This window comes from Gracilinanus agilis, chromosome 2 (genome assembly GCF_016433145.1).
Source record: "Gracilinanus agilis isolate LMUSP501 chromosome 2, AgileGrace, whole genome shotgun sequence".
In the NCBI taxonomy this organism is placed as follows: Eukaryota; Metazoa; Chordata; class Mammalia; order Didelphimorphia; family Didelphidae; genus Gracilinanus; species Gracilinanus agilis.
The window spans coordinates 661,020,496-661,034,116 of NC_058131.1; the positions used below are offsets into that span (position 1 = coordinate 661,020,496).

Below are 13,621 nucleotides of genomic sequence, written 5' to 3' on the forward strand. Positions count from 1 at the left end.
AGGAAGAAAGAAAGAAAGAAAGAAAGGAAGGAAGGAAGGAAGGAAGGAAGGAAGGAAGGAAGGAAGGAAGGAAGGAAGGAAGGAAGGAGGGAGAGAGGAAGAGATGGAGGGAAAGGATTTGGTAGTTTTAGTGGGAAAACATTAAAGAAGCTCCAAAGTGTGGAAAGAATAAAATTGAAAACCCCAGAGCTAAGGATCCTGGAATTATCTTGTGAATCTCATCAAGTGTCCTGACAAAACAACAAGACCATTCATAATCCTCCTCTAGGGATGGCCCTTTCTCTCAAGAATTCCAGAACCCTACTGAAGATTCTAAAAACACAGAACATAAGAAATATGTCTTTTCTGAACCCAATTCATACACATGGTCCTTAGATTTCTGGTATGCTTTTCTTGCTTTTTCTCATTCTTTTATAAATCAGAAAATTAATTGCCCAGAAAATAGTCTCTTGCACTGAGAAAGCTGAATAAGTTTAATGTATAATTTATATATGGAAATGCAGATGTCAACAGTGTGACAAATTGTCATATAAATATTTTCCCAGTTAACATTTTAGGTATCTGTCTTCCCCTCAGAGCAACTGTCACCCAGTCTATCTGATTGATGCTCTCGCACTATAAGGAGGGTGGAGCTCAAAAGACTTTTTTCTATTTTTGCCTATCAGTGACAAATTAGGCTGTGTGACTAGCCAAGTCATTTGTAATTAGAAGAGAGAATAAACAAGGAGGCCAAATTTTGCCTCCAACACACATACCATTTTTCCCTGGCTATTGAATGTATAGAGTGATTTTAAATAATTTGAAAAATCAGCATAGGGTCATGCATCTGTCAAAATCAAGTATTCACTACCTCCCATTGCAAATTGGAAAAGATAACAGAAAAAATGGGAACAGTGAATTTTAAAGGATGTACAAGGAATATAAGTACACTGATACACTATTGATGAAATTGGGACATGATCTGGCCATTCTGGATTTCAGTTTAGAATTATATAAGAATATATATGTTAGACATACCCTTGGACTAGGCATAGTCTACCCTTCTTTGTCCTTCCTAAGGAAGCCAATGGCAGAAAAAGGGTTCAATGAATACCAAAAGAGCCATAATCATACTTTTTTTTTTGCAGGAAAGAACTGGAAACAAAATAGATGTCTATTAATTGGGAAAAGTCTAAAAAGGAAGAGAAGAGAAAGAAAAGGAAGAAAAAGGAAAAAGAAGAAAGAAGAAATCAATGACATGAATACAATGGAATATTATTACTGAGCAATAAGGAATAATAAGGGGTAGACAGAGGTATCTATTGGAAATGAAGGTGATATAAAAACAAAAGATATTAATAAAATTTTAAAGAGAAATTATAAATACAAGAAACTGAGAGAAATAATAAATTTAAATGAACTTATGGTAAATGAAATTACTATAATGAAAGTGATGATATACATGATGATTGTAGAGGAAATAAAAAAAATCACTAAAACGAAGATTAGTTCTAAGTAATAAGAAAAGCAACAACAATCTCAGGACACATAACTCCTCTCAAATAGGTGGCTACTAAGACAAAATATTGTAGGCATGCTCATATCCAGTCACTGTCATTTGCTTATTGCCTGATTGGTTTTCTTTGTCATTATAGAAGATTTAATCAGTGAGAGAGGATGAAATGACAATGACCTGAAAACAAACACATCAGTAAAATGTCTTTCTGAAAATAAATAAATAAACCTATCCCACTGAAAATAGCCAAGACTGATTTCTAGTCAGAATTAATTACCTCATATGTATATTTCCTTTTCAGTTACAAAGCACTTTCACATCCATTAAGCTACCCATTATCATCAATTAATAAACACTTAAGGACCTAATATGTGACAGTGTGTTCCTTACAACAACCCCCTGAAGAAGGCAGCTCCATTTTACAGATAAAGAAATTGAAGTTCAGAATAATAAGGCAATGTAGTGCTGTGGAAAGATCATTCAACTTGAAGTCAGAAGAGATCTGAGCACAAATTCCCACTTAACCCCAATTTTAATATTTATGTGCCCAGAGGCAAATTATGTTACTTCACAAATATCACTTTCCATGACTACAACATAAGGATGATTATACTACAGTACCTATTTCCCTAAATTGTCAAAAGACTCAAATAAGATATTGTATGTTTAAGACTTAAATAGTTATATTACTATTATTTGCTGCAGGTCCCCTGGGTAACAAGTGAAAGAATCAGGAGTAATAATGGTAATAACAATAATAATGTGAATGACATTGCATGAACAATGTTTTCATCAATATAAATATGCCTTCCAAAAATGCAGATCACAGAACATCCTTTCCTTTTATCATGTGCATTGTTTGTCTGTTACTTCCAAAATGTCCTCCAGAGGGGCCCCATCTGATATGCTGCTGGCCTTTCATTTCATGTCCCAACACTGCTATTGCTTGACTTCTCACAGGACCAAAGTAAAGCAAAGGCTATCCTCTTAGCCCTTGTTCTCACTATCTAGTTATCTCACTTCCTTTTCTGGTTATATAATGTCCAGTCTTGAAGCCATTTTAAATGATTAACACTTAAAATGGCACCAACTTTTGGGATACTCTATACAGGGCTTTGATTGCATATTTGCATTGTTTCATGTTTAATAAGAGTGATAGCTAGGCATTATATGCCCAAGGAATGGCATCAAATGCTACATCTGATTTGAAATATATATATATATATTAAAGACAAATGGAAAGGCACTGGACAATGAAATCTGTATTGAGTGAAGAGAAATGTAACTTCCATATCACACAAATGCAAAACAAAATAACAGAAAAATCTGGAAAGGAGAAATATATTAAAAATTTGAGATTGCCTTAATCAACAATTAAAAGCAAAAAGCAAAAGATTAAGGCAAGGATTCTTATTTTTGCATATGTTTTGGACACATTCATCAGTTTCATGAAGCCTACAGATTCCTACTCAGACTATGCTTTAAATGCATAAAGCAAAATATTTCTGGTTAAATCAAAATATAATTATAATGAAAGTTATAAAAAAATTGAAAATCAAGTTAAAATCAAAACAGGGAATTAAAACACAAAGAATAAAATAAACAATTTAATATCAGTCAAAAACTTCTGTTACTATAGAGGCTTGAGAAACAAAGAAAGCAGAAGAAAGGAAAACTATTTCTGGTCATCTGTATAATGTCAAGAAGCCCAACTCAACAAAAATGGAAATTGAATCATGCAAAACAAGAAACTTGCATACCATTTGTATTGTTGAGTGCATCAATCATCCTGTTCCACTTACCCCTCTTAAAGAAGCAAAATGTTCCACCTTAATAGCCTTGTCAGATATGAATACCTCCATTGAACAAATCAATCAGAGATATGAGCTGAGATTTGATGGGAGAATGTTTCACAGATTCTTAGAGGGATCTTTTGTGGCCAAATTTCCTTACTATATCTCCTTAGTAAATACTTCTTGACTGGTGCAGTGGGGTACAGGGGGTCTGGAGTCAAGACCTGAATTCAGATTAAAATTCTGACCCTACCTCATTGTGCAATGAAGTTAGCTTCTGTTTACCTCCATTTCCTCATGGGTAAAATGATCACAATAATTGCTCCTATCTCCCAGAGTTGTTAGGAGGCCAAATGAGATATTAATTGCAAAGTACCTAATATAGTGCCTGGCACATAACATTATAAAATGTAGCTATTGTTATTAATTATTAAGGTATTGTTATTATTGTTATTATTATTATTATTACATCTAGGTGGTACAGTGGATAGAGCACCAGGTCTGGAGTTGGGAAGAACTGAATTCAAATCCAACCTCAGACACTTACTAGCTGTGTGAACCAAAACAAGTCATCTAACCCTGTTTGCCTCAGTTCCTTCATCTGTAAAATAAGGTAGAGGAGAAAATGGCAAATCACTCCTTTATCTTTGCCAAGAAAATACCAAATGGGGTCATGAAGAGTTGGTCATTATTATTCAGTCTAGTCAAGTAATTTATATCACCTGAGAATCATGGGGAGACACATAATGATGGGGGGCTTCTTCATGAACTTTGGCAAAGGCATATTCTCCTACCCCCCAGTGCTCTAGGACCCCATAGAACACTAAGGAGAGAAGTAGTAGCCTTGCTCTGGGGACCCAGCCTACCTTGCGAATAGAGGATAGAAGATTAGCATCAGAGTTTTCACCACACACTAACATAATGAACAATCCAATAGTTTAAATCAAGAGAGACAACATAAACTTTAGCTTTTAAAAATTGCAAAGTCACAGACCCAGATAAAATCCATAATTACTAGTTCAGATGCTCTGAAGTGGCACATTAATTAACAGTAAATCTTCCTCTCAGACACAAGCCAAAACTTACCTTTCTTAATAGAAGATATCACATGTCTTCTACTCAAAGATGATAATTCCAGTGACTCTTTCAGATATAGGTAAATTTCTTGCTCATGCAATCTATACAAATCATGTTTAGCTTATTTATATTTTTAAAAAAACCACAGACACTTTAAAAAAAGCAATATATTCCTGAAGAGTAAAAAGGAGGTACCAAGAGATGCCAGCGATCCAAAGAGCAACTTCTTGTTAATTCTGTTATTATAGAAAGAGCCACCCAAAAGTGTAATATCATTTATACTTCATCAATTATTACAGGCTTTTTAGTTCCACACTTGTGGCATATTTTCATTTTTAAAATACATAAAATACCTAAGTAGAGAGTATATGAGAATACTAGAATATTAGATGTCCACTTAGAAAATTGTTCTCATTTTAACAGATATCATTAATACAATAATACCCAGGATGTAAAAACATAGCATCTTCCACAGATGGAAGTCCTTTATGTAAGTCCTTTATGATTTACCTGATTTTTAAACTCACTGACAACTCTCCTAAGTAGTAAAGAGTATGGCTTTCAAGTTAAAGAGGGAGTCATACTTCAATGTCTTATTAATCATTTGATATATTTGGATGACTTTAAGTTATTTGGTTCAACCCTCACCCCACTCCCAATAAAATCCATAATATCTGCTTTCTCTATCTCATGGAATCTTTTTCCAGTAATATCAAAATATAATTTCAATTTGACAAGTATAAAATTCTTAATATACACCAAGAAAAGATAGAAACCAAAGGGTTAATGCTTGAAAGTCAGATTGAATCAATTGACAAAAACAATACTTAAAAATTCCTTAGTCTCTTCCAAGCAAGACACCAAGCATAAAACAATCAAGGAGAAAGTATTTCTGTATACTAAGATTTACTGGTATCCTGAAATCAACACCTATGCAACACACAATCTTAACATAAACATTTTGAATTCTAAAATGGATCATAACATTTGGAAAGCATAAAGTCAAAACCTATACAGTATCCACAAAACACAAGATATCATCCTAAACCGGTTATGGAAAAATGACTATTTTTTTACAAAAAAGGAAAAATAAGATTAATATAAATTTACAAAACATATCATAAACAGGTTAAAAACTGATAGAAACCCTTTTGGAATAAGTAGATATCTCTTTGCTGAGAAATAGTTGACAATAAAAACACACCAATTCGTCTAATGTAACCAAAAGTAGTTTGTTTCTGAATGGGACCTATGAAAAAGTTAAGATAAAAAATGGAATCAAAAGGCCCTACATTGGTTAACTCCACATTAACTTGGCCAACAATATGTCAACAGAGAGTAAAAGAAATAGCAGAGTTGAACAGATCTGTTTATGGAAACAACAGTTTCTATAGTTAATAGTTTAATGGCTGGGTCATTGCTACCACAAATTACAGGTGACTTTATAGGATCAGAGATCTGGAACTGAAAGGAATATCAGGTACTATACAATCTGACTCCATTTTGTAGAAGAAAATACTGAGGCACAGAGAAATTGAGTGACATGCCTCAGGTCACAAAAGTAGTTTGGTATATTGGTTATCTGAGGTGGGATTTGAACTACCTGATGCTGGAGCCAATGCTCTTTTAGAGATTATTAAAGGAAATTGTTTATTTTAAAAATGAACTGAATACCACATCACTTCAGGCTATATAATAACTTACATAATACCTTAGAAGCAATTAGGTGGCACAATTGGACCTGATCAGAGTCAAGAAGACTCTTCTACCTCAGTTCAAATTTGGCCTCAGACACTTCCTAACTGGGTGCCTCAGTTTCTTCATTTGTAAAACAAGTTTGAGAAGGAAATGACCAACCACTCCAAGAAAATCCAAATAGGGTCACAAAGAGTTGGACATGACTGAAATGACTGAAGAACAATAACAACAAACCATATGCCTTGTAAAACACAATCTGGTGGCTAGGATTACATATCAGAAGCTTACTATGTTTCATTAAACAACAGAAAACAAATCCCCCTACTGTAAATATTGATCTTAAAATACCTTGAGAATTCAGTGAACAAACTCTACTGAAATGAAGCAGTTATAACAGAGAGAACTATTTCATATAACCATATGGATATAGCATTAATCCATAAAAGTTTAAAAACAAGGTTTTTCATAGAGGTACCATACCAAACACTCAAAATCTCCAAGCTATGTGTAACCAAATGCTTTAAAGATCTCAAAGTAAAGAGGAATTGGGGAATAGTGGTTGGTCTTAGAATCAGGAAGAATTAGTCAAGTCCTACCTAGGATACATGTTAACTGTATAATCCTATACGAGTTACTTATCCCCTTGGTGCTCTGGGTAACTATGAATTTAAGTTGCAAAAAAGATTCCTATCTGAATTCAGGGTGGATGTTACTCTCTGGCTGCTCCTTGCACCAATGAAACCAAAGGTCTCAGAGAGAGATAGACAGAGAGAGAGATCAAGAGAGAGACAGACAGACAGACAGAGACAGAGAGAGACAGAGAGACAAAGACAGAGAGAGAAAGAGACAGAGAGAGACAGAGACAGAGAAAGACTGAGAGACAGAGAAACAGAAAGAGACAGAGAGAGACAAAGACAGAGAGACAGAGAAAGAAAGAGACACAGAGAGGCAGAGACAGAGACAGAGAGAGACAGAGAGAGAAACCTAACAGAAGAAATCCAAATAAGATGGCCAAGTTCTCTATCCACTGTTCCACACTGCCTCCCTCTTCTGAATAACAAAAAGTCTAATAATAATAGCTGCCAAGGATGAAGCCTTTAAAGTATGCAAAGTATAAAGATCAGGTATGGATCATCCTTGAAGTCTCATCTGCTACTGGAGTTGTTCCAAAGATACTTTCCAAGAATCCTGGATTTAGAGCTAGAAAAAAAAACCTCAGAGGCCATCTAGTCCAAGTGTCCAATTTTACTAATGAGTAACTGAGGTCCATAGGTGACAGAGGATAAAGTGCCAGACCTGAATGCAGGAGAACTCATCTTCCTGAGTTTAAATCTATCCTTGGACACATCCTAGCTGTGTGACTCTGAGCAAGTCACTTAAACCACTTTGCTCTGGTTTCCTCATCTATAAAATGAGATGGAGAAGGAAATGGCAAACCATTTCAGTATCTTTTCCAAGTAAATCCCAAATGGGGTCACAAAGAACCAGACATGATTGAAACAACTGAACAAAACTAGGGCCTAGAGTAGGGACAAGGTCTCAGAGATAGTAAATAGCAGATTTTACAACCCAAAACTTTTATTCAGTTACATTGAAAAGTGATCTAACTGTGCAACATTCTACAAGACCTAAACTAAAAGAATAATAGTAAACTATCACTTTGACTAAGACCAGAATTTATCAAAAGAAAAAGGGAATAACATTATAGAGATAGGGATTGCACCTAGGATTCTATTAGTATAGGGGACTCCTGGATGAGGAAATTCCTTTAGCACCTTCTTGATCATTTATCAATCTTAGAGAGATGTTTAGAGAAATGAGAGATCAAATGACTTGCCCAGGGTCACATAGCCAGTATTTATCAGAGTCAGGACTTGAACTCAGGTCCTCCTGACTTCAAGATCAACTTTCTATCCACTATTCCACATTGCCTCCCTCTTCTAAATAATAATCCTCATAACAATGGCTGCTGCTGATGGAACCTTTTAAAGTTGATTAAGTATAGATTATTTCATCTGAATAGTACCCAATTCTTCTGACTGATTGTCCATAGTCCTATGAGAGGACAACAAAAAATGACATTAGTTCATCTGTGGACATAAACCTTAGAACTAGCAGAGTAACTGCCCTGATAGTTTAGCACAGAGACTGTGGCTACCTCCCCAGGTCTCTAAGCTTTCTATTCACTCTCTTTCTTCTTAATTTATACAGCTAAGAATTGTCCATTGATTCTGGAAGCCTCTGGAAAGTTTCTGCCTCATCACCCCTTACCCCATGTTTGACACTCAATCAGGCTTCCTTGAGAGCTCTGGCTTCTGAACAGCTCAGTGGCAGCTAGCCTGGAATAAAACATGTAAACAAAGCCCTCTATAATGGAAAGAGTGCTACCTGGTTCTATACCCTAGTTCTGCTACTTTCTACCTAGACAGCCTTGGGCAAGTCACATAACTTCCTTGGGTCTCAGTTCTCTGAGGTTCCTTTCCTCTAACTTCCCTCCCTAACCTGTGACTTTAATCCCCACAGACACCAGATCTCTTACTTCTAATCCTGACTCCACAATAAAAGCCAAACAGAAGATTTGCTACTTGGTTTTAGAGGTATTAGGGAGACACTAGAGTCTATTGAAAAGGAAGAGGAAGATAGGTTTGACAAATGAGTGGAAATGGACAGGAGTGGGGAGAGACTAGAGCTGAGAAACCAGTGGTTAATTCAGGCATGAGGGAAAGAGGATCCTCTTATGGACCCAGATTCATATGTAAAACTAACTCTCTTCCTTACCACAGGTTGTTCCCTTTGCCTGGAATATATTCTCTTCTCTCCTCTGCCTCTAAGAATGCCAAGATTCCTTCAAAGTTCAGATCAAGTTCATTCCTACATGAAGCCTTTCCTGATAATCCTGAACCCACCCAGCTGCCTCTGCCATCTCCCCTACCAAAATCACCTTGTATTGACTTTACATGTATTTTGCATTTTTTAATATGTGAATGTGCTCTTTGTCCTCCTAAGATGCATGCTCCTTGAGAGCAGGAAATTTCCTTTTTAATCTTCAGCACTTAGAAGAGCTCCTGGCATAGAGCCAAATAAAAGCTGGTTGGTTGATTGCTCAAGACTCTATTTATAATCCAAATTTTCATGTCACAAGGATAAATCTTCCATTTATAACATTGTTCCTGTGGAATTCACTGCTTCCTATAATATGTCATGTTTTTTACAGAACTAATGAACAACGTTAGGCAGTGGATGACTACAAGGCTAACTTCTTTTTCCCAGACATAAACAATCTCTCTCCTCTGTACAATTGTAATAGCCATCTAAGTGATCTCTTATCTTGTGGTCTCTTTTCCCATATCATCTCTTCCACACCCTGCTATTAAAGTAATCCTCCCAATGGACAGTTTGAATATTACTCACTCCCCTGCTCAAAACTCTTCACTGACTCCCCATTGCCTAATGAATAAAGTCCAAACTTACTAGCCCAGAATGCAAGATCCTCCCCAATCTAACTGTAAGTCCCATTTCCAACTTTCTTTCATACCACACTCATTCTCATTTTAGACTAATTGATTACTCAATCAATAAACATTTATTAAGCATTTATTATATGCCAAACACTATACTAAACACTGAGAAAACAAAGACAAAAGACAGTCACTGCTCTCAAGGAACTCACAATTGCAGAGACAACATGAAAACAATATTGTATAAATGAGATATACAGAGGATAAATTGGAGATAGTCAATGGAGGGAAATAGCTTGTATTAAAAGGGATCGGGTATGGCTTCTTGTAGAATATTGGACTTTAGCTGAGACTCAAAGGAAAACAATGACTCCAGGAGGCAGAACTGAGAAGGAAGGGTATTCCAGGCATGGAGAATAATGAACAAAAATGTAAGAAATCAGGAGATGGTGTGTCTAGTTTGAGGAGCAACAAGGAGACCAGTGTCACTGGGCTACAAAGTACGTGATGGGGAGTAAGATATAAGGAAATTGGAAAGGTAAAAGGGGACCATGTTATGGAGGACTTTGAATGCCAGAGGGTCTTCTATTTGATCCCAGATTTGATAAGGAGGTGCTGAAGCTTACATTCATCCTTTCTACAATTTGCCTCCAATCCCTTTGCCAACCTCCTACCTTTGACATAATCTTTTCTGCTAAGGGTATTCTTGATGCTATCTTTCGTTGACAACTGTGAAATTTTCTTCTTCCTTCAAGACCCTCTCAAGCATCCCTTCCTCTATAAAGCCTTCTCTGATCTCTCTAGCCAGAAATTCTCTCCCTTTTCTGATCTCTTATAGTCCTTAATCTATACCTCTCCAAAGTCCTTATCAACTTCTATTCTGTATTATACTTCTTTGAATATGGAGACAAATCCTCCATAATCAATCTCTAAATTCCTTGACTTCAAGAGACAAGAAGGTCTTGTGCCTTGATTAGCCTCAACATTGCCTTGCCTAATAAATGTTGATTGAATTTAATTCAGCTGTCAAGTGTTTATTGACCTTCGGAGCACAATAAGAGGATGGACTGTCTCTTTTTATATTCTTATCTTCAGAACATCCTTGTGAAGGAGGCTGTTTAGGTGTCCCATTCTAAAGTTGTCTCAGTCACCCTGTCTTATTCACAGATGTGGGTATTCAGAAATAAGGAAAGGGACACCAGAGATAGCTCAGGAATGGTGAGTAAATAACTGTTCCCTCTGTCTACCAGGAACAGAAAGAAGCAAGTGATTTAAATTACAGTGGGAAGGAGCTTTTACAAGGTGGGTATCAGAATCGACAGGGTGGTAAGAATAGAATCCAACCCCAAAACAAGGAGTTCAAATAAGAGATCAACCCAAAGAATAGACATCTTCACTCTCACAGCCTCTCTCTCATATGGCAGAGTTCTCCTGCTCTGGAACCAATCAAACTTGCATATCCTGAGACTATGTCATCTTCAATCCTTATCTATTAAATAAAAGTGACTGGACTCAAGGACCTCTAAGGTCACTTAGTTCTAAATCTTATGAACTGGTTCTTTCCCTAAATGTCACTTCTACCTGCTCCCTTGCCCAAGCTTTCAGAGAACTGCAAGTTTTCCCAAGTGACTTCACCTAGTGCCCAGAGTTCTGGCCTATGATTAGAGCTCAGTCACCTTGAGGCAACGCTAGATGGGAAGTTTCTATACTAAGTATAGACAGACTCTCAAAATAAAAACATAAATTAGAGAAGGGCAGAGGAGGCGTAGGATTTTGAAAATAGGAATGCTGCTTTATTTCTCAGTCGACTCCTTTTCTCCTTGTCCAGAAGAGAACAAAACCCAAGCAAAGAAGATTATGTCCCAGATATAACAATTTATTCCAAAGAGAAAAATTCTATAAGAGTTCCCAGCTCTTCCCAGTGAATGCCACAGCACAGTATGATGGAAAGAGCATAGGATTTAGAGAAAGAGAAGTTGGGTTCAAATCCAGGATTTTCCATTTAGTACTTAATGAAACTTTGGACAAATCACCTCTCTCTTCTTAGCCTCAGTTTCCATATCTGTTAGCACCAGACTAGATGGTTGTTAAGGCCTATGATCCCAGACCCCCTTTCTCATCTCTCCCACCCATCCCTCCAATATTCCTCCACTGTCAAGGAGGCCCAGTTACCTCGCCTGAAATTCCGCAGCATACCCCCCTCAGCTTCCTCCCTCGCTGCCCTCGCTTCCCTCTCGTGCCAGCGCCGCAGCTGCTCCTCCCTCATCTTGTAAAACAGGATGTGTTTCTGTTCATCGTTCAACTCTGCCAAGAGCTCTGGGTCAATATACATTTCCCTCAGGATCTGCTGTAGCATGGTGCCCACTGGGTAGGGTGGAATGGGCTCCAGTCCCCGTCGGCAGGCCAGGCAGGAGCAGAAATCCCAAGCCGCCGTGCCCAGGGTCACTGGGATCAGCCTCCGGGAGCCCTCTCCTCCAGTTCTTTCTCAGTGTCCTTTAGGCTCCCATGATCCTCCTATAAGGGACATCTTTCCTTTCCTTGAGCATTCACAGAGCTGTTCCACTCATCTTGTCTTGCAGAAGTAGTCACAGATATCAGATGGAAGAGAGCTAGGACCAGGACAGAGGATGAGCTGCTTTGAGCGGGGAGGTTGCTTCATGCCACAAAATCAGCCATTAAGTTTTTATCCCCAGCTGTTCTATCACTCAGCAGAAAGGCCCTGGAGCCCTGGGAGGATGGATAAGGAAGCTGGACCCTCTCTCAGCCTCTACCAGCCTGCAGTCCCAGGCTAGGAGCCTACACGAGCAGCCAACAGCAGAGTGTCGAGTGATCAACTGACTGAAAGTAACAACAACACCAGCAATATCTATGTCACTCCACCTGCCTCTGGGAATTGATCTCTCTTCTGCCGATAAGAGGAGAGATGGGTTTGCCTGTTATTTCCTAGGCTACAGGGCCAGTTTTCAGAGGGAGTCTGTGGAACTGAGCTCCAGTGAAGGTGGCACCCGCTCCTGTCTTCTCCATCACTACTCGGGTTTCCTCAGCGGCACTCAGTGATGGAGCTGACGTCTTGGTGGGGGGAAATGTTGTGAATCTTTTTTTTTTTATTCTGTCTTTTAAAATAGCATCGAATTAATATTAGCCAGACAAGAGTCAGCTCTCAAGAGCTCATGTAAACTGTCTGTCAGCCTTAGTACTTTTAATTCAATTTCCACCTCTGACTCAAGAAAGATATGAGATTTCTGTTTAAGTAAATGGTGAACTCTTGCTACTTAATGGAATTCCCTGATATCAGTAAAACACTATTTCTGATTTGGGAGAGGGTGGAAAGTAGCTGGAACTTAAAGTGGAAAAAAAATGTAAAAGCTAAGAACAAATATACTGACAATCTGCTTTAAATCCTCATGGTGGCTTGAGGAGGAAGAAAGACAGCAATTGGATTCCTGCTCCTTAAGCACAGTCATTGCCCATTTGGCAAGATGATCTGTTTATTTGTATATGAATAGATGTGCCAGTGGGAAATCAAACACCTCCAATGTGTGAGTTCTAAAAACTGGTAAAGAAGGATAGCTAGGTGGCTCAGTGGATAGAGAGCAAGGCCTGGAGATGGACAGTCCATCTCCAGGTTCAAATATGGCCTCAGACTGTGTGACCCTGGGCAGGTCACAACCCCAATTTCCTAGCCCTTACCATTCTTTTGTCTTGGAATTGATATTTATTATCAATTCAAAAACAGAAGCAGTAGTTTGTTTTGTTTTGTTTTTCAAAAAAACTGGTAAAGATCCATTGAGATAGGAACACTAACTAGTTCCCAAAGATGTTTTCAATTCAGTTGGCCAACAAGCATTTATTACCACTTACTATGTGGCAGATATTGTGTTAAGCACTAGAGATACAAAGAAATTTTTTTTAAAAAAACAGTGCCTGTCCTCAAGGAGCTCACATTCTAATGGAGGAGCCAACATCTAGATGATGAGGTAAAAACAAGATATATACAGAGAAGGTAGAAGGCACTCTGAGAGAGGAAGGCACTAGCAGCTGAGAAGACTGGGAATAAACTCCTGTTGAAGGTATATTTTGAATTAAATCTTTTTTTTTTT

The 13,621-nt window shown here is 37.7% G+C and overlaps 1 protein-coding gene across 1 annotated transcript in view; it reads right to left on the reverse strand.

Annotated features, from left to right (window-relative positions):
• SH2D4B (SH2 domain containing 4B) overlaps positions 1 to 11,877 on the reverse strand; it is a 218,836-nt gene extending 206,959 nt beyond the window's left edge. The window contains exon 1 of the mRNA XM_044662772.1: positions 11,694 to 11,877. Within this exon, the coding sequence (XP_044518707.1) occupies positions 11,694 to 11,877 (184 nt within the window). The remainder of the gene's footprint in view (positions 1 to 11,693) is intronic.
• Positions 11,878 to 13,621: the final 1,744 nt, after the last annotated feature.